Source organism: Malaclemys terrapin, chromosome 6 (assembly GCF_027887155.1).
Source record: "Malaclemys terrapin pileata isolate rMalTer1 chromosome 6, rMalTer1.hap1, whole genome shotgun sequence".
Taxonomy (NCBI): Eukaryota; Metazoa; Chordata; order Testudines; family Emydidae; genus Malaclemys; species Malaclemys terrapin.
In genome coordinates, this window is record NC_071510.1 from 11,240,645 (window position 1) to 11,266,093 (window position 25,449).

At 50.2% G+C, this 25,449-nt stretch overlaps 1 protein-coding gene across 4 annotated transcripts in view; it reads right to left on the reverse strand.

Moving 5' to 3' along the window:
• The window catches only part of FBXO10 (F-box protein 10), a 63,393-nt gene that overhangs the window by 27,489 nt on the left and 10,455 nt on the right, over positions 1 to 25,449 (reverse strand). For 2 of the 4 annotated variants that reach the window (XM_054032897.1, XM_054032895.1), the window contains exons 2-4: positions 22,254 to 22,844; positions 18,962 to 19,831; positions 3,027 to 3,176 (exon numbers count right to left, since the gene is read on the reverse strand). In XM_054032897.1, coding sequence (XP_053888872.1) covers positions 3,027 to 3,176; positions 18,962 to 19,831; positions 22,254 to 22,838 — 1,605 coding nt within the window. In that variant the 5' untranslated portion in view covers positions 22,839 to 22,844. Of the gene's footprint in view, positions 1 to 3,026; positions 3,177 to 18,961; positions 19,832 to 22,253; positions 22,845 to 24,176; positions 24,234 to 25,449 lie in introns of those variants that run through there. The other 2 variants (XM_054032896.1, XM_054032898.1) reach the window with 2 other exon arrangements.

Sequence of the window (25,449 nt, forward strand, 5' to 3'; positions counted from 1 at the left end):
GCACATGCGGAGAGAATAAAGGCAAAACAGAGGAGAGATCACTCAGACGAGTACACGACAGGAGATTGCAGGAGGGAGATGGGCAGCTTGTATGGAGGGATGTGGACAATAGACCCAGTTGCCAGGAGGGGTCACAAAACCAGAAACCCCTTTAATGGACCAAAGTCTTGTTCCACTTTTAATTTTCCTGCATGAATTTAGTGCGCACTGAAATAACTTTAAAGCTGCCACACTGGGTCAGACCAATGTCCATCTAGCCAGCATCCTGCCTCTGACAATGGCCAATGCCAGGTGCCCCAGAGGGAATGAACAGAACAGGCAATCATTGAGTGATCCGCCCCATCTCCCATGCCCCGCTTCTGGCAATCACAGGCCACGGACAGCCAGAGCATGGGGTTACATCCCTGACCATCTTGGCTAATAGCCCTCGATAGACCTATCCTCCAGGAACATATCTAATTCTTTTTTGAGCCCAGTTATACTTTTGGCCTTCACAACATCCCCTGGCAATGAGTTCCACAGGTTAAAAAAAAAAAGCACTTCCTCTTGTTTGTGTTAAACCTGTTGCCTATTAAATAGATGCTGGATCTACAACCCTGGCATGACTGGAGTCCCTCCTCTATGTACCCAGCTGCTACAGCAGCACTGCAGCCATCCCCACCCTGCCCTGCCAATGGGTCCTGACCCTGGATAGGTCTGGGGCCGGAGGTCTTCATCCCCATTCAATCCCTGGCGTGCCTGAGGACACCCAACTAGGGTGCCATGCTGGGCAGTGTCTCTCTGTGATGTGCCTGCTTGGTAGAGGTCGATCATCACCAAACAGCCAGCAGAGGAGGAAAAAAAACATTGGTCAGCCCTAATATAGCCCACAAGCGAAATATGAGTCAACAGGGTGATGCTGTTGCAAAAAAAGCAAACATGATTCTGGGATGTATTAACGGGTGTGTTGTGAGCAAGACACGAGAAGTCATTCTTCCGCTCTACTCTGCTCTGGTTAGGCCTCAGCTGGAGTATTGTGTCCAGTTCTGGGCACCGCATTTCAAGAAAGATGTGGAGAAATTGGAGAGGGGCCAGAGAAGCGCAACAAGAATGACTAAAGGTCTTGAGAACATGACCTATGAAGGAAGGCTGAAAGAATTGGGTTTGTTTAGTTTGGAAAAGAGAAGACTGAGAGGGGACATGATAGCAGTTTTCAGGTATCTAAAAGGGTATCATAAGGAGGAGGGAGAAAACTTGTTCACCTTAGCCTCTAAGGATAGAACAAGAAGCAATGGGCTTAAACTGCAGCAAGGAAGGTTTAGGTTGGACATTAGGAAAAAGTTCCTAACTGTCAGGGTGGTTAAACACTGGAATAAATTGCCTAGGGAGGTTGTGGAATCTCCATCTCTGGAGATATTTAAGAGTAGGTTAGATAAATGTCTATCAGGGATGGTCTAGACAGTATTTGGTCCTGCCATGAGAGCAGGGGACTGGACTCAATGATCTCTCGAGGTCCCTTCCAGTCCTAGAATCTATGAATCTATATGAATTGGGGGCAGCACCATGGAAGTGAAAGCTCCATCTCTCCCAGGAGCTCTCCCGGCTGCTGGAGAGAGGAGTCCTGTACAGCTGAAATGGAAAGGATTTTGTTTTGTCCGTGGCGGGCATGATCTGTGTGTGGAGTGATACACCTCCATGCTTCTCACACACATACATGGGGCCGACACTTAATCCCGACGCATGCGGATGTCCTGGTAGGTGCACTCAAATGGCGACACGCTGCCTTTACCGCAACCGGGACCAGCTTTTTCAGGGGACAGAAACAGAGGGGTAAACAGAGCTTGATGAGCAAGCTTAGAGCAAGGATGGCGAGTGTGTCACGCTCAGTCTTCCAGTTTCCTCCACATAAAGATCTCTCCGGGCTCTACGCAAGAACATCATATTTCTTGGCAGCCCTGGAACACAGCCCAGGTCAGCCTGCTTTGGTCCAGCGTCAACTCAGCTCGTTATGTCATCTAAGTGCTCCCCGTAACCAAGGGAGTGGTTACAGAGTGCTGACAGACAAGATAGGAGCCCAATCTAAGCCAATCCCGGGGCAGACGGGGTGAGGGGCGGAAGGACAGAAGCGCTATAGGATAGATTTTCAAAAATGCTCAGTGCCCCACAGCTCCCGCTGAGAGCAATGGGAATTGCCTTCTCCCCAGCTGAGAGCAATGGGAGTGCTGCAGAGTTGCAAAATATTGGACTTTAAACCTGACTCTGGCGCAGGGCTGAATATTTCCCATCCTGGGGCTTGGGCCAGCGCAGCCTTGGGGAGGTAATTCAGATTGGAAGCAGTGTTTGTACAGCACCCGGCACAATGAGGTCCCAGTCACGACTTAGACCTTTGGGTGCGACTGTAAGAACATTTAATAAATAATAACAATACTGCCCATCCTGGAAGTTGGCACGCGGCAACTTAGGGAGGAAATTCCACATCAGAAGGGCAAGAGGACACATTATTGGGGCTGGTTGGGGTTTTTCCCCCCCACTGGTGGCTGCTGCTCAGAGATTTAAACCCCAGGGCAGATGGAACGGTGGGCAGAGGGCAGGTGAGCTGATCCAAAGTGCAAGGGGCAATTTATCACGACTGCATGATTTACAACATGACTGCACAGGTGACTTCATTGCTATATTTCAATGTCCATTTGATATGCTATTTGGAACGAGGAGAATGCCCTGATACCCTGTAGGTAATTGCTCTTTCCCTAAGCATAGCAACTGCAAGGTAGGTGACATTTGGGGATTATTTAAATAGCCTGTTTGCCTTGAGTCACCATTTCAATGTCAAATGAAATACGCTTGTCCAACAGGAGGCCCTCTGAATCAAGCAGATTATTTTGAGGCAGAATTCACTAATTAAGAACCCAAAAAGGTTAGACTTGGGGCAAGAAGCCAAAATCCTTCCTTAAAGGTCAGGGAGACTCTCCAGGGCAGTTCAGACAGGAATGTCTGGCCCCAAAAAAGAAGGAGCTTCAGACAGATCCAGGCAGAGGGAATGTACCTACCAGTATCAGAGGGTTGGCTCCCTTCCGGATATCCACCCCCGCCTCACAGTTTGAATGGATGTTATTGTCTGCAATCAGACCTCCAGCTGCCAAGCGCAGAAATATCCCTGATGCTTTGCAGTGGTGAATGTCATTCTTCAGCATGATGATCTACAGGGCAGAGGAAAAGCAATTTTAGTTAGTTTGTGTCTGAAGAAGGAACCTCGTAGGAAAAGCATAGCTTTAACCTTCTGCCACCTCAAGAGTCCCTGGTGCATGGAAAACTCCCCTGGCCTTCAACTACTAGTAATATCGTGTTCTGTGGTATGATGCCAAAAAGTTCATTAGATTCACAGACTTTAAGGCCGGAAGAGACCATCATGTTCATCTAGTACGACCTCCTGACCTCCATCGCAGGCCACAGAACCTCACCCACCCCCTCCTGTAACAGACCCGACCTCTGGCTGAGTTACTGAACTCCTCAAATCATCATTTAAGAACATAAGAACGGCCGTACTGGGTCAGACCAAAGGTCCATCTAGCCCAGTATCCTGTCTACCGACAATGGCCAATGCCAGGTGCCCCAGAGGAGTGAACCTAACAGGTAATGATCAAGTGATCTCTCTCCTGCTGTCCAGCTCCACCCCCTGACAAACAGAGGCTAGGGACACCATTCCTTACCCATCCTGGCTAATAGCCATTAATGGACTTAACCTCCATTAATGTATCCAGTTCTCTTTTAAACGCTGTTATAGTCCTAGCCTTCACAACCTCCTCAGGTAAAGACTTCAAGTTACAGAGAACCCACCATTTGTTCTAGTTCAAACCAGCAAGTGACCCCTGCCCCATGCTGCAGAGGAAGGTGAAAAATCCCCAGGGTCTCTGCCAATCTGACCCGGGGGAAAAAATCCTTCCTGACCCCAAATGTGGTGATCAGTTGAACCTTGAACATGTCGGTGAGACCCACCAGGCAGACACCTGGAAAAGAATTCTCGGTAGTAACTCAGAGCCCTCCTCCTCTAGTGTCCATCTCTGGCCGTTGGGAATATTTGCTGCTAGCAGTCACCGATGGGCCACATGCCATTGTAGGCAGTCTCATCATACCATCCCCTCCATAAACTTCTCAAGCTCAGTCTTGAAGCCAGTTCCCCCCACCCCCTTTGCTCCCCTTGGAAGGCTGTTCCAGAACTTCACTCCTCTGATGGTTAGAAACCTTCATCTAATTTCAAGCCTAAACTTGTTGATGGCCAGTTTATAGCCATATGTTCTTGTCAACAAGGCGCTTAACTTAAATAATTCCCCCTCACTGTTTATCCCTCTGATGTATTTGTAGGGAACAATCGTATCTCCCCTCAGCCTTCTTTTGGTTAGGCTAAACAAGCCAAGCCCTTCAAGTCTCCTCTCATGAGGTAGGTTTTCCACTCCTTGGATCATCCTAGTAGCCTCTCTCTGCACCTGTTCCAATTGCATTCATCTTTCTTAAACATGGGAGACCAGAACTGCACATACTATTCCAGATGAAGTTTCACCAGTGCCTTGTACAACAGTACTAACACTTCCCTGTCTCTACTGGAAATACCTCGCCTGAGGCATCCTAGGATTGCATTAGCCTTTTTCACAACCGCATCACATTGGCGGCTCATAGTCATCCATTATACTCAGGTCTTTCTCCTCCTCAGTTGCTTCCAACTGATACGTCCTCAGTTTATAGCAAAAATTCTTGTTGTTAATCCCTAAGTGCATGACCTTGCACTTTGAACTAACAACTTTCATCCCATTTCCATTACTCCAGTTTTCATGGTCATCTGCAAATTTTATTAGCACATTCCCATGTTTTGTTCATGAATGAAAGACTGGTCCCAAGACCGATCCCAGAGGAACTCCACTGGTAACCTTCCTGCCAAGCCGGACAGTTCACCTTTCAGCATGACTCATTATAGTCTCCCCTTTAACCAGTTCCTTATCCACCGTTGGATTCTCATATTCACCCCCATCGTCTCCAATTTAACTAATATTTCCCATGTGGAACTGTATCAAATGCCCTCCTGAAATCCAGGGAGATTAGATCTACTGCATTTCCTTTGTCTAAAAAGTTATTTTTTCAAAGAAGGAGATCAGACTGGGATGGCACAATCTACCTTTTGTAAAATCATGTTGTATTTTATCCCAATTACCCTTTACCTCTATGTCCTTAACTACTCTCTCTTTCCATTTGTTCCAAGACCTTGCATACAGCTGAGGTCAAACTAACAGGCCTGTAGTTTCCTCGAGCACTTTTTTCCCCTTTCATAAAAATAGGAACTATATTAGCAATTCTCCAGTCATAGGGTACAACCCCGTGTTTATGGGCTTAAGTATGGGCTGGATGAATGGACTGTAAGGTGTATAGAAAGCTGGCTAGATCGTCGGTCTCAACGGGTAGTGATCAATGGCTCCATGTCTAGTTGGCAGCCGGTTTCAAGCGGAGTGCCCCAAGGGTCGGTCCTGGGGCCGGTTTTGTTTAATATCTTTATTAATGATCTGGAGGATGGTGTGGACTGCACTCTCAGCAAGTTTGCAGATGACACTAAACTAGGAGGTGTGGTAGATACACTAGAGGGTAGGGATCGGATACAGAGGGACCTAGACAAATTAGAGGATTGGGCCAAAAAAAACCTGATGAGGTTCAACAAGGACAAGTGCAGAGACCTGCACTTAGGACGGAAGAATCCCATGCACTGCTACAGACTAGGGACCGAATGGCTTGGTAGCAGTTCTGCAGAAAAAGACCTAGGGGTCACAGTGGATGAGAAGCTGGATATGAGTCAACAGTGTGCTCTTGTTGCCAAGAAGGCTAACGGCATTTTGGGCTGTATAAGTAGGGGCATTGCCAGCAGATCGAGGAACGTGATCGTTCCCCTTTATTCGACATTGGTGAGGCCTCATCTGGAATACTGTGTCCAGTTTTGGGCCCCACACTACAAGAAGGATGTGGAAAAAATTGGAAAGAGTCCAGCGGAGGGCAACAAAAATGATTAGGAGGCTGGAGCACATGACTTATGAGGAGAGACTGAGGGAACTGGGATTGTTTAGTCTCCAGAAGAGAAGAATGAGGGGGGATTTGATAGCAGCCTTCAACTACCTGAAGGGGGGTTCCAAAGAGGATGGAGCTCGGCTGTTCTCAGTGGTGGCAGATGACAGAACAAGGAGCAATGGTCTCAAGTTGCAGTGGGGGAGGTCCAGGTTGGATATTAGGAAACACTATTTCACTAGGAGGGTGGTGAAGCACTGGAATGCATTACCTAGGGAGATGGTGGAATCTCCTTCCTTGGAGGTTTTTAAGGCCTGGCTTGACAAAGCCCTGGCTGGGATGATTTAGTTGGAAATTGGTCCTGCTTTGAGCAGGGGGTTGGACTAGATGACCTCTTGAGGTCCCTTCCAACCCTGATATTTTATGATTCTATGGATTCATTAAAAATCCTTGCTATTGGGCTTGTCATTTCATGTGCCAGTTCCTTTCATATTCTTGGATGGAGATTATCCAGGCCCCCTGATTTGGTCCCACTAAACTGCTTGAGTTTGACTTCCACCTTGGAAGTAAGTTCTACTTCCAAATCCTCATTTCCATTAGCCGCCCTGCCACTACCCCTGAGCTCCTCATTACCCTGATTAAAAACTGAGACAAAGTATTTGTTTAGGTGTTGGGCTATGCCTGGATTATCTTTAATCTCCACCCCATCCTCCGGGTTCAGTGGTCCAACTTCTTTCCTGGATGCTTCACAGGAGGCAGGGCCGACTGCAAGCCCCTTGTTCACACTGGTGAGCAGTAAGTCGCACCCCTAGCCCCATTGACATCAGTGAAATCATGAGATTGACTTAAAAAATCACACGCTATTTAAAATGATCTGTTTTGGATCCTTTTGCTTTTCCTGCTGCGTTTAGAGCCTTAGGAGGTCACATGGGGGGGAGGGATAGCTCAGTGGTTTGAGCATTGGCCTGCTAAACCCAGGGTTGTGAGTTCAATCCTTGAGGGGGCCACTTGGGGATCTGGGGCAAAATCAAGTACTTGGTCCTGCTAGTGAAGGCAGGGGGCTGGACTCGATGACCTTTCAAGGTCCCTTCCAGTTCTAGGAGATGGGATATCTCCAAAAAAAAATGTTCAAGCCCTCCATCACTATGAGGATTAGATTTTTAAAATGAAAGCAAGTCTCACATAATCACGGGACTCCAGGAGGTGAGGCTTTAAGGAAAAAAAAACACCGAAGTGTGAGCGTCACAATAAAATCACTGCCTTCATTTTCAGTAGGCTTTGGGCACCTGATTCCCTTGGGCAGCTCTCAATATCTGCTCTGATGGCAGAGAGACCAGCTTACTACCTGGGTTATCATTCCTGAGCTAAACATTTCTTATCATGCCAGGACTTTAAGATCCTCACCGTGAATTTCTCTCTGTCCATCTCTGTCTCTCTCGTTTCTGTCAGCTGTTCCCTACTTCACTGCAGCAGCCACCGCAATACCATTGAGAGAAATTCCACAGCTGCGGGATTAGGGTTTGACTAAGTGTCCTGGCCAGTCAGTCCCCTGCAGTGCTGAGATGCTCCATGATGGCTACAGATGGTCAATGCAGCCTAGTGGGTAGCGCACTGGCGTGGGACCCTGCAAACCTGCGTTCTAGTCCCAGCTCTGCTGGTGACCTTGGGCAAGTCACTTTCCCGCCCTCTGCCTCAGTTTCCCCACCTGTAAAATGGGGATAATGATACTGACCTCCATTGCAAAGCGCTTTGAGAAGTATTAGTGAGAAGAGCTGGATGTTATTAATATTCTCTCTCTCTCACACACACACACAAATAATATTTTAGTGGACTCTTTTTGGAAAATCCTGAGCCTGATCCCCAGTTATTCCACTCCTGTGCTTGGCTGGTGGTTTCAAGCCACCTTGGTGCTTCCCATGCAGGGCACAAAGCCTCAGGGGTGCTCTAACTTGTGCACTGCTCCCCAAGGCTCTTTATCAGCCTGGGAGGCTCAGAACAGCCACAGTGTAGTGCCCTCTGGTCATACCCCAGGTCACTTCTCTATGCCAGGGCCTGGGGATGGGGTACAGATAGAGCCCTTACACCAAACAGGGAAATGCCTGCACAGGCTGCATCCATGGGGGGAGGGGCGGCCTTTTCCACACACTTTCAGGTTGTTTTATGCCACCAGAGCAAATGAGCAGCAAACCTGGTCCTCCCTACTCAAGATGCAATGCACAATTCTGGAGATCAGTTAACAAACCAACATGCACAAAACAGTCATCACAGGAACAATAACAGTGTTTAAAATAAAGTATGATGGGCGTGAATGACAAACAGTGCCGAGGGAATTCTGCCACATGCAGAAACCCAGAACTAGATTTTGGATGGTTTGCAAAACAGTCAAGTCAGGTCTCATGTGGAGGGATTTTTTTACGTTGTCCATGATCTCCCTTTACTTTAAAGGCAGGACGTGTGGTTAGAGCACCCATTCGGGAACTCTGGAAGCTATTCCCGCCTTTGGCAAGGCATAGGAACACAGGAATTGCCAAGGTCCATCTAGTTCAGTGTCCGTCTCGGACAGTGGCCAGTACCAGAAGCTTCAGACAAAGGTGTAAGAACCCCACAGTAGCAGATGTGAGATAAACTGCCCCACATTAGCTCTCAGCCTGAGTGCGAATAGTTAGAGGTTGGTGAGCGTGAAGCAGCAGGTTTTACAGCCCTTCCAAAATGTTTAGTGTTAATTAGAACGCTGGATAGTCTTGTTAGCCACACAAAAGTCCATCCCCAAGCTAAGTTCTTGGCTTCGGCCACTTCCCCTAGCGGTGAGCTCCACAGTCTAAGCATTGTGTGGAAAAGTAGTGCCTTTTATCAGTGTTGAATTTGCCACCTTTTAAAGTGACGGAACATCCCCCTGTCCTTGTGACAGGACTTTGCTATGTGACCCTGGGCGAGGTCACCCCATTCTCTCTGCCCCTCAGTCTGCGCCCCTGTACCACGAGGTGAGAGCACATCCCTGCCTAACTAGGGTGCTGGGAGACCCAGAGCAGTGGATAAAAGGGGCTAGGTCCCTGTGGGGGACAATTATTGAGTCTGTCACCAAACAGAGTCTGGTAAGATCTTTCCTACGGGCCTGTGCCCCTCCCCACATGCCTCTTGCAATGCCCATGTAAATGGATCATTCTCAAGGGGCGTGCATCAGGCTCGGGGTGGGGGAACGGAATCCTCCCCCACCCCAAACCTGGCAAGGTGGCGGGGGGGGGGCCCACACATGCATCTCTGATGGAGCCCACCTGCCCCAGACCAGCATAGCTCTGACCTGAAAGCAAGGCTGTGAGGAGAACGCGGAGCAAACAGAAGCAGCACCCAGCCAGGGGAGGGGCGGAGAGGAGAAATGCCCTCTCCCCACACCCAGAGGAGAGAGAGAGAGTGCTGAACGGGACCGTGGCGCCACAAAGCAATCCTGACCAAAGTGCCGGTGTTGTTCAGCAAGGTCTCCATGGAGATGGTGCATCAAGGCAAGGTGACCTGCACAAAGGTCATGATGTTGGAACCTTGGCTCTCCTGTGCCGGCTTCGTGACTCCATTCAGCTGGCGGCTTTTTGGGGGCTCCAGTCTTCAAGGCTGAGAGGTGCTGATGGGGCAGGAGAAGCACTGGGGTCAGAGTCCCTCATCATGCCAAACCAGAGCAGGGATGACTAACCTTGAATACAATGTGCTGTACGTCTTCACTAGTATTTCTCATCTGCATCCTTCCTCTAGTGTGTGCTCAATGCTCCAGATTACATTTCATGGACCTTAACCACATGTTGGATATTGTTAGCTACAGCAGAACCACACTATGGTAACTGATCTCATGAGACGCAGCCGAACACAGCTCAGCAAACCAGGGAATCACTCAACAAGTTTTCGTCAGCTGCTTCTCACCCAGAGCGAGGTGGTTCCAAAGTCAGGTTCCAAAGCAGAACTTACAACAATGCTTGCATGCATCTCTGCTATTTAGAGCTACCCTGAAGTTAGAGACCCAAATCCAGGCCTGGTAGAAGTGGGCACCACTCCACTAATAGAGCAGTGTCTGCTTACATCTGTCCTGAATTTGGCCCAGTAAATGCACTATTTGCATGCTGTGAAAGAACATCTACTGAGCAAGAGGACACAGAAGGCAAAACACCTGGTATCTAGATGCAGAATCAGCCCAGCCAGCAAAGTTAAGGTGGATTACCTTCTAATCGCGGCATTGTTTTATTTAAGCAAACAAGTAGTTAAATACGCCTGCAGTTATGGTATTTAATTCTTTCCAGTCAAATAAACCCCTAGCCCCATGTCTGATTACTAGAGAGAAATAATCTACAAATTGCTTTCACATATTCCCACTTCAATGAACAACATGGATCAGAAGGTAATTAAATTACACTTCCTTTATTAGCTCGTTCCAAAAAGGTGCTTCATTCAATCCATTAATTAAACGTGGAGCTAGGCGGGCAAGGTTAGTCACTCCCCACTGCCCTGGTGGAGAGGGCCGGTTCACCGTGCAATGCCAAGCCCTGCTCAGCAGAGCAGTGGTAACAGGGAGACATGCTGGGAGCTAAGCACGGGCCCCCGCCTATGGACTTCACGGGCATTGGCTGAAAGTTGCGCACCTTGTCCAATGGCTTTGCTCTGATCCAAAGCCCATTAGAGTCAACGGAGCTGATCCCACGGACGCCAGTGGCCACTGGATCAGGCCCTAGGTTCATCCGGGCTATAGTGACGGACAGCAAAGAAATCATGAATCCAACAAAGGACAAGGACAAGGTTCAGATGATACTTCGCTCTTCACCCCACCCACAGCATGTCGGTATTGCCTACCATGCAGCACCGTACAATAACTAGGTGCTGTGAAGTGCACTGATAACAAAGTGGGCAACCTTAGCTTGGAGTCTCTTAGCTTTCAAATCAGAGCTTTGCACTGATAACAAAGTGGGCAACCTTAGCTTGGAGTCTCTTTGCTTTCAAATCAGGGGGGAATTTATGCTAAGCAGAGCCCGCAGTAAGAACTGCTAATCCAGTTTCCAATCTGGCATCAGAAAGGGCCCTGTCTAGTGCCAGGTGCCACAGAAGAGCTTAGCTAGGCCTGGCCCTGCACCTGTGTCAGCAGGCTCGCCTGCCATGGCTTTCCTCCGGCTCAGCGCTGCGCTCCCGACTCTGGGGCCGCTGAATGCACAGCTGGTTCTCACTCAGAGGATGCTCTAACAGGCTGTATTGGCAAAACTGCAGTAGGGATAGTGCCGAGTGTTGCTGGCCTGCCCCTTTCCTCCAGCCACGCCCGTTACGACACAGAGGGGAGTGGCACAGGAGCGACTGCCCCACCACAGGATCTCCCTTTGCACTGGGGTGACTCTCCCAGGCCTCAATCCACTGGGTAAATTCTCTGCTACTAGAAATGGGAGAAGACTCTACCGAGCACAATGGAGCTGCACCCACTTACTCCAGAGGAGAATCTGGCCAGATTCCCCCAGGACCACAGGGCATGCTCCCTGCTTTGCAAACACCATCAAACCAAGAGCGAGGCCTATTGTCCCCTCCCTACACACAGCCAGTTTCCTCCCCACAACCTTCACAGAGGCACGAATGAAGCACAAACCGTAAAGAAGCATTTTCAGTCTGAACTCTGAATTTCCCTGCCTTAAATCAGGCCCTTATTGTTACTAATACCTCCTTGTGTATGGCTGGGCCCTGCTGGAGCTGTGATACAAGGCTTTCAGCTGCAAATAACAAGGCCCAGCTGCTCCAACAGGGATAAGAGGGAAGCTGTTTTAGCCAAGAATCATGTCATTGTAGCTCTGTAATAAAAGGAAACGGGGCAGGGATTTTATTGTACAGCTTCCGAGTTCCAAAGCTAAAAGATTTCACCCACGTCATAGAGCCAGCCCCCTGGAGCCAGCCAGGCTAATTTCTAGCCTCGCATGTTCTCTCCAAGAATGGGGATTAGGCAATCAATTCAAATCAAGCTCAGAAAATGAACTGGAAGTGAATGGTCTCAAATGCCAGGCTGAGAAGAAATCCACAAGAGCAAATTAGTTCACTCAATATCAGCCCTACGGGAAAAGGTACCTGGACTGCTCAGACTGGGAAGAGACTATGTGAAATGTTCCCTCTCTCTCTCGCTTGCTGGCAAGAGGGCAGAGGGTTGTTTGTGAGTGGGTGAAAAGGTGGACCCCAGGATGTGTTCCACAATTCAGGAGACACAATGCTCCTGACAGTTCACCTTCTCCTACATAAACCACAATTTCAGGACCTTATTTCCTTCTCTCTTTATGGAAGTCTCTCTCATGCTTTTCCATCTAGATTTGCTCCTCCATTACCTAAATTACAAGGGATTGATTTGAATTAATTCAAAGTATTGATTTACTTTAAACTTGTTATGGTCTGTTGCAGAAAGCCCCACATCTCTGAAATACCTGTCTAAAAAGCAACCTGCTGCTCTCCAGCATCAAGAAACAGCAGATGTTTCTGTAGGATATATAAAATCAATGTTTTGTGTTCCCTCTTCAGGGACAGCAGCAGGAGTTCATTACAACTATTATGTGTGGACAGAAAAAAACATGTTTTGATTAGTCAGAAAATGTTTTGAAGTTAGATAGCTGGAATCCCACCCCCCATAGAAAATGTCAAGTTTTTGGCAAATAATTGAAAACCAAAATATTTCCGTTCTGAAATGCCACTTCATTGTTGCGTGGGAGTTGTAGTTAATGTGCCTCATACTCCTATTCTCCTTTATAGGTTGGGCTCCCTGGTCAGACTACATTTCCCATGATGCACTATGGTCTCCCCTTTTGGCAGGCAGAGGTGGTGAATCATGGGAAATGAAGCCTGTCTGGGAAGGCTGGTGCATAGAGCAGAACGGAGACAAGAAGCAACCAACCTGCAACTCCCATTAGGTACCACAGTGGCATTTTTGTATCAAAATATTTTGGGTTTTGGCCAAAAAACCCCCCCCAAAGTCAAATATTTCCACAGAAAGCATACACGTTTTGAAAAAAAAAAATGCTGTTTAATCAAAAACCCAATTTTCTGTTGAAGAAGTTTTGATGAAAAACTTTTGATGGGCCCTAGCTTAAATATGCGTGTGATCTGAGGCACTATAATCCACAAGTGGTGTGCATCTGCTGTTACTAACGACACAGTGGGACTTTTTCCAAGAGGGGTGTGTGAGACCCAGTGGCCCATTGGTGCCAGCTGGCAAAGGGTTCACTACTCAGCATCGGTAACTCCCATCAGGCCTGACAAACTCACTACACCTAACCCATTGCTATCATAGTACAGATCTACAAAGGATGTCGTGTCAAGTATCAAATGAAAGCTGGTGACACACGGGTCATCAAAAGCATTGTGAGACGCATGTATGGTTGGTGTGTAAGGAATTGTGTGTTCCCACTAAAAATATGGTTTAAACTATGTAACTAGGCCGAGCTGACAAACAGCCTTTCTGCCAGATGAAATATGTCAATTCACCTATCTCTCTGTCACATGTAAAGTAAGCATTGTAAAATCAACACAATGGAAGCCCATTTACATGTGAAAGTCAACAGGAAGAACAAGTCAAGGGGGTGGGATGTGACACAATCAGGAGGAGGGGAAGAGACCTTGGAGCCAGCACCCCAGGAAGGGAACCACAGGGGTCATCCTGCCTTTTGGGGGGGAGGTGGAGGGAGGGGACACTGAGTTTGGAAATGTACGGAGACATTTTGTCATTCTTAGTGTTAACATATTTGCACAATCAAAAAAAGAGGACACAGGGGGAGGAGCCCTGCTCTAGCCCCGCCCCTGCCCCACCCCCATCCACTCCCTCCCACTTCCCACCCCCTGACTGCCCCCCTCAGAACCTCCAACCCCCCCCCTTGTCCCCTGACTGCCCCCTCCTGGGACCCCTGCCACTAACTGCCCCCCAGGACCTCACCCCCTATCTAAGCCTCCCTGTTCCTTGTCCCCTGACTGCCCCCTCCTGGGACCCCTGCCACTAACTGCCCCCTAGAACCCCACCCCCTATCTAAGCCTCCCTGCTTCTTGTCCCGACTGCCCCCTCCTGAGAACCCCCCACCCTAACTGCCCCCCTAGGACCCTATCTGTCTCCTGACTGCCCCGACCCTTATCCACGCCCCCACCCCATATTCACACCCCCGCCCCCAGACAGACCCCTGGGACTCCCATGCCCTATCCAACTGCTCCCCGCCCCCTGACAGGACTCCCAGAACTCCCGACCCATCCAACCCCCTCTGTTCCCTGCCTGCCTCAACCCCTCTCCACACCCCTGCCCCCCTGACAGCCCCCCCAAACTCCCGACCCATCCAACCCCCTCGTCCGCTGACCAGGGCCGGCTTTAACAAGAGCCCAGGAATCGGGCTGCGCTCCGGCCGGAGTCGCGGGGCTTGGGGCCGAGCCGGAGGTGCTCAGCCAGGGCCGGGCCGGCCCAGCCGTTCTGGGGCCCAAGCTGGGCCAGAGCTGCTGGGGCCAGCGCGCTCGGCCAGAACTGGGGCCGGTGCCCCGGGGCCCGAGCCAGGCTGGGCCGGAGCCGCTGGGGCCAGGGCTGGTGCGCTTGGCTGGAACCAGGGCCGCCGCCCTGGGGCCCGAACCAGGCCGGAGCGCTCGGCTGGAACCGGAGCCGCTGGGGCCGGGACCGGGCCGGCGCGCTCGGCCGGAACTGGGGCCGGTGCCCTGGGGCCGGACCAGCACGCTCAGCCGGAACTGGGGCCGGTGCCCCGGGGCCCGAGCCGGAACCACTCGGCCGGGGCTGAACTAGGCCGCGCCGCACCTCGCCGGAGCCCTCCTCTTCGCGTCCCCCCCGCCCCAGCTTACCTGCTGCTGCCCGCTTGCCCCTGCTTCTTTTCAGACTTCCCGCGAAGATCTGATTCGCGGGAAGCAGGGGAGGGGGAGGAGCAGGGGGGCGGAGCGTTCAGGGGACGGGAGGAGGGGGAAGACAGCTGCGGGGCCGGGGGCGTGCTAAGGCTGCAGGGGATGGGGGGAGCCGAGAAGGGGCTTTGGCTGCCGAGCGGCGCCGCTTTTCGATCTATAAATAGCCAACCGGGGGGAAATCCCGGACATTTTTAGATTTTTAGAAATCCCCCCGGGGCGGCTATTTATAGATCGAAGAGCCGGACATGTCCCGGGAAATCCGGACATATGGTAGCCCTAGTCATTCTTCACTGAGGCAGCACAAAGGACAGCGCTGTTTGCATTCTTCAAAGCAGGATCCTAGTCAGGGATGCTAGTGCTTTAGCTGAGACAAGGATTTTAGCCTGTTAAAGTTAAACTCAGACTGTAAGAAGCATGTTATACCCTTTGTTTTCTTTGTAACCTGTTCTTACCCTTGCTCACTGTCTCTTAAACACACATACTTAGTAACAACGGGCAAGATGTGTTTTCACAATCAATAGATTGCAGTGCTGTGGTGTTACACTGGGGCTGCTGAATCAAGCAAACTTGTGGGTGTGTTGTCTCTTTAGGGACAGCTTCCCTGGGAATTCCTGTGAATGTCCAGTGATAGGGACTGGATGCTTCAGGAGGCTGCTTCGAAGGAGTTTGGGGACTGGGGTACACCTGGCAAGGCAGAGCAGGGGCTGGCAAAGCCCTCAGAAGAGAGCTTGAGTGGCTGAAAGGCTGGAGACATTATGGAGCTGACATCCATATTGGCAATATGTCCCAACTTTGTATCGCCTGCAGATTTTATTAGCACACTCGCACTTTTTGTGCCAGGGTCATGAATGAAAATGAGAATTAAAATCAGTCCCTAGACCAATCCTTGAGGATCTCCACTAGTAACCTCCCTCTAGCTTGGCAGTTCACATTTCAGTGTGACCCACTGTCATCTCCTTATCCACCTTTCAATTCTCATATTAATCCCCATCTTCTCCAATTAAATAATTTCCCACGTGGAACTGTATCAAATGCTTTACTGAAATCCAGGGAGATTAGATTTACTGCATTTTCTTTGTCTAAAAAATCAGTTATCCTCTTAAAGAAAGATCAACCTTTTGTAAAACCATGTTGTATTTTATCCCAATTACCGTGTACCTCTATGTCCTTAACTACTCTCTCTTTCAACATTTGTTCCAAGACCTTGCATACAACTGAGGTCAAGCTAACAAGCCTGTAGTTTCCTAGATCACTTTTTCCCCTTAAAAATAGGAACTATATTAGCAATTTTCCAGTCATAGGGTATGACTCCAGGAGAGCACAGATTCATTCAAAATCCTTGTTATTGGGGTTGCAATTTCACATGCCCATTCCTTTAATAGTCTTGGATGGAGATTTTCTGGAGTCCCTGATTTGGTCCCATTAAACTGCTTGAGTTTGGCTTCCACCTCAAATGTAATAATTTCTATTTCTATATCCTTGTTCCCATTAGCCACTGTCCACGCACCTCATTATCCTTATTAAAAACTGAGACAAAATATTTGGTTAGGTGTTAGGCCATGCCTAGATTATCTTTAATCTCGATCCTTGGGGCTTAATGGTCCCACTTCCTCTTTCCTTATTTTCTTTTTTACTATTGAATTCCCTTTGCAAGGTACAACTCCGCTTGGCTTTTGGCAGTTTTCACTTTTTCCCTACGCAGTCTGACCTCCCAGAGGTAGCTTACTTGCTGATCCAACCCATCGTCTATTCCTTGTAGGCGTTCTGCTTTCCCTTAATCACCTATCTTTGATGCTTGTTCGTCCAGTTTGGTCTGCAATCCTTCCCTATGATCTTTTCCCCCCTTGCTTGGGATGCAGGCTTCAGATACTTTAAGTCAAAGTTGCAGAAACTAATTCCAAGCCTCCTCCACATTCAGATCCTTGAGTTCATCAGTCCAATCCACTTCCCTAACGAATTCCCCTAATTTTGTAAAGTCTTCTGTTCTCACTTGCAAACTTCTGAGAGTCGTCCTCTGTTCTCCTGGGGCTCTGAACTCTTCTATCTCCATTGACTCTTCCCTTTGTCTTGCAGAACTAGCCACTCTTCCCTTCTGTTACTGCCTGCCTCTCTCCTTCATTTTCCAACTCAGCGAACCTGCCCCTCAGTCCTGGGCACTGCGAGAAAGTGTTGCAAGGGGTGTTAACCCAAATGCTAAATGCTGGCCAGTTCTCACCAGAACAGCTCCACCTCCAGCCTAAGTATTTCCATCCTTCCTGTTTCCATTCCCTGCCCCAATGGGGCTACTTGCGTTAGCACAGTTATGTGCCGTGTACGCGTTTGCTTCACTAGAGCACCAGTTACTACACCAGGACCCGAACTAAAGCCCTCTCAAGTCTGTGGAAAGTCTTCACAGGCTGTAATTGCCTTTGGAGAAGGCCCTGATACACATTCTCTATTTGCATACAGAGATTTGGTTCTTGTGCAAATCTCCCACGCTTTGATACTAATCTATCAGACTTCAAGTAATGGAAGTGATAATGTGAAAGACATTTAACATGCGGCTGGCCATGGCACTAAAGCATATGCTGCTCTCCTGGCTGGAGAAGTGACATACATGATCCTTCCCATTCCTAATTTGTAAGATCACTTGTTTAGGGTCTACCAGGATTGCGATGTGTTTGTGGTGAAGGTGGTAGGTGTTAGAACTAGCTGTTGCCTTAAAAACCAACTAAAATCTCTTTCCCTATAAGCAGATGGGTGGAATTGGAAGGGAGGATGAGGACACTGCAGGGTGCCATGGCAAAGCATTTCATCGGGGAAGCATCATTATATAATGAATGTAATCTCCCACCTAGTGTCTCACTCACTAGTGCAGCCAATCAGCTTGCAGTAGCCCTCCTCTGAGTGTTTAATGCTACGGTTCAGTTCAGTTCATGTGCCCTTTCCACATCCTTATTGCTAATAAACAAACGTTTTCAAGCCTGTGGCCTAGACAACATGCGTTTCACCACCCCCGTGTGTGCAGAGACCTCTTGTTCCTGTCAGAAATTGTGAACTGCGAAGTGCTGAGGGCTACCTGTCAGACAGTCACCTCTCCTGTGTGCTGCTGTAGGGATAAGCATCTGTTCCACATGGTGTCTATAGCGCTACGATCATCTTGACCATTTAGCTTCAAGTCAGCTTTGGGTGGAACAGTTAGGATCTAAAACTGGTCACGGGTACCATGGCAAACTCATTTCATTTGAGAAAAACAGTTACGGTTGCTAAGGGAGAACAGTGTGCTTACCTGTCAGAGCAGGGACAGAACCAGGCACCTGAGAGCAAGGACATGAATAGTTAAGCGCATCAGAAATCTTATACTACCCGTATACTAAACCAAGACCTGATCCTTCACTCCAGTATCGCTCCATTAGAGCTCACTGTCTGATAGTCTGAATTGGTTTGGGGGGAGGTTGGGTGAATTTCATTTCCTACATCCTTTCTGAAGGGCAATTAATTTTTCGACATTCTGAACTCTTTTGCATTCATAGAGCACAGGGCCACTTTACAAATCTATGCTGATAAAGGGGTATAAATCTTTGTGTGTCAGTCTCCAGCTATTGGAGGCTAGAAAGGAACTGTCTCTTTGAGCAGGTTACTTCCTCGCTACCTACTGCAGAGTTTCTTGCACACTCCTCTGAAGCAGGTGGCACTGGCTGTTGTCAGCGGCAGGACACTGGGCTAGACGGATCACACACTGATCCAGTCTGGCAATTCCTGTGTTCCTCCATTGCTAACTGGGTGACCCCTTGGCACGTTCAGCATGTTCACAGGTGTACTTGGAAATGCTGACAGGTAGCAGCACATTTTTAAAGGGGTCTCCATCGAGCCTCTAACTTTTCAGGGAGAGTCAGATGCCTCCAGAACTGACAGCACTTGGATGTCTAATGACTTGATCTGAGGGTACAATCAAGGAGACATCTAAGTGCTTTCATTTGCACCCACGCTTTAAGTGCAGGCGCAAAGCAGGAGGCTGGTTAACAACGTGGCCTGTAGGCTCTGCCGACTGACTCCCCAGGCGGGTGGCCTTAGCAGCGTGGGAGGGTTTCATTACCAGCCTGTACAGCACCTTGCTGTTCTGTATGCACCGCACCGCATAGGTCAGCTCCCTGAAGACGCTCCCTTCCAGCTTGGCTCGCCCCTGCGAGCAGACAAAGACCCCACCTTTCCCGTCCCTGAACAGGCACTTCCGAATGAGGCATCCTTGCAGAGAGCTGGCGAGAGACTGGGCCTCCTTGTCCCTCTGCAGCTCCTGCTGCAGAGTTTTAAGCTCTAGGTCCCTCTGCAGGGCGGTGAGCCCATTGGTTTGTGGCCTGCTGTGGATCACGTGGGCCAGCAGGTGGCTCAGACCGTGGGCCCGATAGGACAGTTTGTACATCGACCGGTCGTCTTCCTCATTCTCGCTGCTCGTGCTCAGCTCGCTGTCACTAGAGTCTGTCTCCAGGGCCATGGCTTCCCCCTCCTTTGCTGTATAAAGTCTGCCATTGACTTCAGCCTCTTTCTCACCTGCTTTTTCAAGCACCAGCTGAGTCTTGGAAGCAGGAAGCAAATTACTTTGGTCCCCACCCACCACGATCTTGCAGGTCCTTACGTTCCTCGCTGGGGGGCCACCCCAGCCGCCCCACTTCGAGACATTGCAAAGCGTGGGGTCTGATGCCTGTAACACGCAGTGGGACTTGGCCAGCGTGGTTAGGTGTTTGCAGGCCCAGTTCCTCTCAGAGGATGGGATACCCTCTATGGTGACAGAGGCGTTTTCGCTGCCAGTGAACTCACAGTTTTCCAGGACCCCGAGGGCCACGCTGTGGAAATGGATGCTGGACTGATTGAAGGTGCAGAACTTCACCTGGCATGTCCCCGGGGCGTGGATCTGCAGCTGCCCGTTCTCAAAGTTGCAGTTGTCGAACTGGACGTGGCCGGAGGTCGTCTGGAGAAGAACGATCATGAGACAAAATAAATACAAAAATAACTCACAGTCCTGGCAATACCATTATGTCCCATTCCACTTCTCAAAGCAACCCCCTCACCTCCCTCCCCCCCCCCCACATGTCTAGTGGCACATGGAATTGGCTTCTGCACCAAGAGTCCATGCATTTAACTGCCCCAACCTCAATCAGTTACCTTTATGATGCTAGATACCATGGCAGGCTCCAGCTGCCATGTCCCAGCAACTAGGTGGCTCAACATGACCTGCTGGGGCCACTGAACTGAGCAACATCCATCTACTATGAGTTGGACCCTACCCTTGGCAGCTTTGGTTGTTGTCAGCCTGTATATGCAAGTTGTTGGGCTCCATACAGGCGTAAGCGGGTGAAATGTAATAGCCAGTGATACACAGGAGGTCGGACTAGACGTCCTAATGGCCTCTTCTTGCCTTAATAGTTATGAATGTACCAGGAGCATATACCGCATCTGCTCTACATACTATCACGCATCTGTTGTATGCCAGGTCCCGAGCATTCTGCAAGAAAGTTAAATCTTTCTCTCACACGTCTATGGGTCAGCGTTAGGCAGGGGGATTTGCCTTAGCACTGGAAACGTCATTCACTCTTCACTGTTGTCCACGTGAACGTGGCCCTGGATGGCTGACGCCTCAGCTGTCCCTTCCATGCCTTGGGAGGCTTTGTGACACAAACCAACCTATCCTGTGTGCAGAAAACCTTGGAGAGAAGCCTCAGTAATCTTTACACACCTTGTGGTGAGAAAAGACAGGGCTCTCCTACACAAGGTGCTACAAAGCTCTCTGCTTCTCCCCACAACAAGTACGACACAGGCAGCGACAGCGTCCCCACCTTGCCCTGACAACATATCTGAGCCATGACCCAGAGGGGTCTGGTACAGTGGTCCCCAAACTGTGGGGGAGATTTCGATGATAAGATACAATCAGGGACTGTGGACAGGAGCTCCCAGGCCACAGGAATCATTTTGCACAACTCTCCAATTTTTACACCTGACCTTTTCTTCGTCGGCCACACGGGTTAAAGGAGCAGACTTTCAAATCAAAGCGCGAAGATAAACAAATGGAGAACACGGCAGTATTTTAGTGAGGGATCAGCTAGGTCACATATCTAACACCTACATCTTTCCCCCTCCCCCTTTTTTAAAGCTACTTAAAAGTGACACTGTCAAGCCTAAACAAATCATTTTGTAAAAGCTTTTGCAAAATCTAAGCTCAATTTCATGGCTCCATCTTCTTTTTAAAATAAAAACACCAATGGGAAATGGGCTTGTTTGGAAGGAAACATTCTCCATTCACTGTCTGCAACCCAAATGCTGAAGTGTTGAGCTGATTATGACCCAGAAAGCAAAACTGACGATCAATGAAAGGGAAAGGTGTCTACTTTCATTGTGGAGGCTGAAGGAAATTTGTACAAAGTCACTAAACAGCACGCAACAGTGAAGAGTAAATTAATCCGTGTTTCAATAATCTAAACAAACACACAGCAGGAAATCTATTGTTTTTTAAATACAATTTTTTTTTTACCCTGACAGTTTTTCCTTTTAACACTTGTATAGCACTTTTCCTCTGAGCATTTTAAAAGCAATTAGGTTCAATGAGGTAGATAATTAAATTATTTTAAAAAGCAGAGTTCCACAACTCCTGTAAGGTAGGTTTCCATTTTACGGACAGGTAAACTGAGGCAAAGAGAGACAAGAGGTCAGATTTTCAAACCTTTACTCCCATGGCTGCGCCTCAAGTAGCCTGACTGGCTTCATGGAGTACAAATGTCTGGACCAGGCCCAAGGTAACATGGGCAAGGTCAAACAGTGAGTCAGCTACCGGCCAAAAACAGAACCGAGGATTCCTGACTTCTCTTAAGCCCTAGATAACACTACTAAAAAAGAGCATGAATGATATCATGTGTGTGCATCCTCCAGGAAGGTATGTCATAGGGACCTGTCTGACCTGCAACTCACAGGCCACAAATACCACCAAGCTCCCGCACACTAAACCTAACAACTAGAATTAGACCGAAGTATTACAGCCCTCAGGAGACTAAACTACTGTGAGCCACAGGCAGAGAAGAGGGGGGACCAAGGTGCACCGGTGCTCAAAGCCCTGCAATGGCAGGGAACTGATTTAGTGAGATACACCCAGATGCCCCACACTCCATGCTGCAGAGGAAGGCAAACACCCTTCCAGGTCCCTGCCAACCTGACCCGGGGGGAAATTCCTTCCCCACCCCACATACGGCGACCAGTTAGACCCTGAGCACGTGAGCAAGAACCAGCCGGCCAAAGAAGAGAATGCTCAGTGCAGCCTCAGAGCATCGCCCGCCCATGTCCCATCTCCAGCCAGGGCCATCTCGGACGCCCTAACGAGGATACCGTGAGAGTTTCAGACCCACCTTGTACACAACGGGGGTGAACCAGGCTGGCATAAAGACCACATTGCACAGGCGAGTGGTTGGGCAGTGCTGATCAATGCTGACCAGCAAGGCTACGTCTCCTAGCTTCCCCTGCCCCACGATCTCCACCGGCACCTTGAGGATGATCTCACTCTGTTCTTCGTACACCCCCGGCAGCAGCACAATCCGGTCGTAGACGCCGGCCGAGGCCAAGGCGGCCCGGAGGGTATCGAACTCACAGCCCTGCCCGACGCGGAGGACGTGGCGGTCCTTCTTCCTTCGGAACAAGTAGAAGCAGTTGGAGGACTCGAAGTCCTGGGTGTTTTTGGTCCAGGTTTTTGAGGCGACGTAGTGCTGTTTGAAGGCTTCCCGCCAGGACTGGGGCTCTACATCAGGCTGGTTGGGCCAGTTTGGGTGTCTGCATTCGATGCACCCTAGGCACAGCTGGCGCCAGCGGGTGTTATCCAGACTGAGGATCAGCTCGTACCAAGCTCTGCAAACCAGACTGCAGCGGCCAAGGTCGGGCAGACGCAGGTAGGATAAAATCAGGCGCCACAACTCCACCGGGAGACCGCTGATCTCCATAGTCACCTAGCAACGGTGGGACACAAAGACAGGCGTTAGACAATCAACTGCAGGCATTGATTAGATCGGTGACCGTTCCTTCCTGTGGCCTCAGTCTCACTCCATTCCCCGTAGATGGCCAATGGGTTTGTTCTGTACTGACTGGCTCCACCCCACCCCAGGGGCTGGCTGTGCTGCCTTTGCCCTTCTCCTGGCCCCTGCTGACCCAGGGAGAGAGGGGCCAGGATTGGAAAGTGAGCCCAACCTGCCTGGATGGCTGTGCAGAGCACCAACAACTGGCTCCCTGCAGAATCCGAGTCAAGGCTTCAATGCACATCAGGGGCCTCCTTCCGCACTGCCCTGCGCCTTGTGTGGGCAACTACATCAGTGCCAAGGCAGAGCCCGGTGCCACCCGCCCAGAACGATGGCCTTTCACAGCCACTGTGCACCGATGTAAAGAACAATACCTAGCAGCCGATGGGCCCCTGGAGCGTGTGACCTGGAGACCAAGGAGCCAATCAGATACGCCTGTTCTCTGGGCCAGATTCCGTGTTGCCCTATGGCCATCTACCACCAGTACACAGGGACAGGCCTAACAACCCAAACAGCACTGGTGCAGGGTGTCTCCAGCAGATGGGTGTTTTGGGAGACAGATCGGGGGCTGCTGCGAATCCCCTACAGGCTGTGAGCAGGAGGCGGCACAAATTAGGACAGGTTGTACCAGAGGCTGAACCTGACCCTGTGATTAATTTGCCCTTATAGGTCTAAAGGAGGATCAGGGCAGCCACAGGTTACATCCTCCTGATCCCCATGTGCTACCCATGCCGCCGGCTGTTCAACTAGCCAAAGGACGAGGTTGAATTTTTTAAGTTGACGGGGTGTTTACGACTGTGGGGCTTTGAAGACTGCTGCTCTAGGGCATAGTCTGGGGCAGGGGCGGGCAAACCTTTTGGCCCGAGGGCCACATCAGGGTTTCAAAACTGTATGGAGGGCCAGGTAGGGAAGGCTGTGCCTCCCCAAACAGCCTGGCCCCCTCCCACTTCCCACCCCCAACTGTCCCCCTCAGAACCTCCAACCCACCCAACCCCCCCCACTCCTTGTCCCCTGACCACCCCCTCCCAGCACCACCCGCCCCAACCGCCCCCCCCAGATCCCACCCCCATCCAACCCCCCCTGCTCCCTGACTGCCCCGACCCCTATCCACACCCCCACCCCCTGACAGGCCCCCCGGGACCCCACCCCCTATCCAATCCCCCCTGTTCCCCGTCCCCTGACCACCACCCCCAGAACCTCCACCCTATGCAACTGCCCCCTGCTCCCTGTCCCCTGACTGCCCCCCAGGACTCCTCACCCCCTTACCATGCTGGAGCCAGCCATGCCACCACGCTGCCCAACAGGAATGGCAGGCCAGAGCGCTGGCAGCGCGGTGAGGCTGCGGGGGAGGGGTGGCTGGGAGCTCAGGGGCCGGGCAGGATGTAGTTTGCCCACCTCTGGTCTGGGCCCTCAGCTGTCACGCTTGGGAAGACAGTAGAACTTCCCCGACAGAATATAGCTGCCTCTTCGTGAGCAGCAAGATCCTTACAGAGCTGGACATTTAACCCTCCCAAGATTTAAAAAATAAATCTCTGCTACTCCGAGACCTATAGGGGTTCTGGAAGCATGGAACACGCTTCCGTTATCCCTCTTTAGCAAGCAGATAGTCATTACTGGCTGGTGAAAGGCTCTGCTAGGCAGCCCTGTGGCTTTACGGCTCTTGAGATGTTGTGTGAGATGCGTGACTCTGTCCTGTTACATCCAGGCTGCTTTTAGAATCTCAGCACAAACAGGACTGAATTTTAGCCTTGTAGCCTGTAACACTCATTAAATTCTTCAGATGCACCTCGGTCACTCTAGGATGCCCAGGGTGGTAAGCATTGCTTTTCATTTCTATCCTGCAGCTTCAGGACTCCCAGGAAAAGGGGGTGGGGGATAAAAAGGGCTATCTGGCTCTATCGATCCTGCCAGCACAATAATCCCCTGTGCCGTAAAATAAATCAAACTGAGGAAGAGGTAGCACTGCATATCAGGCTCAGAAATGAAAGGTGTTTGGGTTTGGGGAAGCAGGAAAATCTCTGTCTGGAAGGCGCTGTCCGCAGAAGGTCACAGCTGACAACTGAAGGAAGGAGTGAAATCCAGGGCTTGTCGAGAGTGTATTTATCAGGAGGACACTGAACCGTTGGCGTGAAGTGCAGCTGCACTCTGCAAAGTGACGACGTAAAATAACACCATCTGGCTGAACGGATCTTCTGGTGTGCACCGAGAGTCAGACGTGCTGGCTCCTGTGACAAAAATAAGCTTTTGCTGCTTTTCGAGGCCTGAAGGTCCTAATGCAGCTATGGGTCTGTGAGCCGGATTCTAGTCCAGCTTGTGCCTCATCCACAAAACGGGTCACTCGGTTCTAATCAGTGAATCAGGTGCAGACGCAGTGGGGCTGCGCTGGTACCAGTAAGGAAGTGGTTCTCAACCTGTTTACCACTGTGGCCCGCATTTGCAGCTCTCTACGTATTATGTGGGCCACATCCAAACAATACATATACTACCTGTATGGCCCTGAGGAGTCACATGGGCCACAGCTGTGTGCTGATTGGGCTGC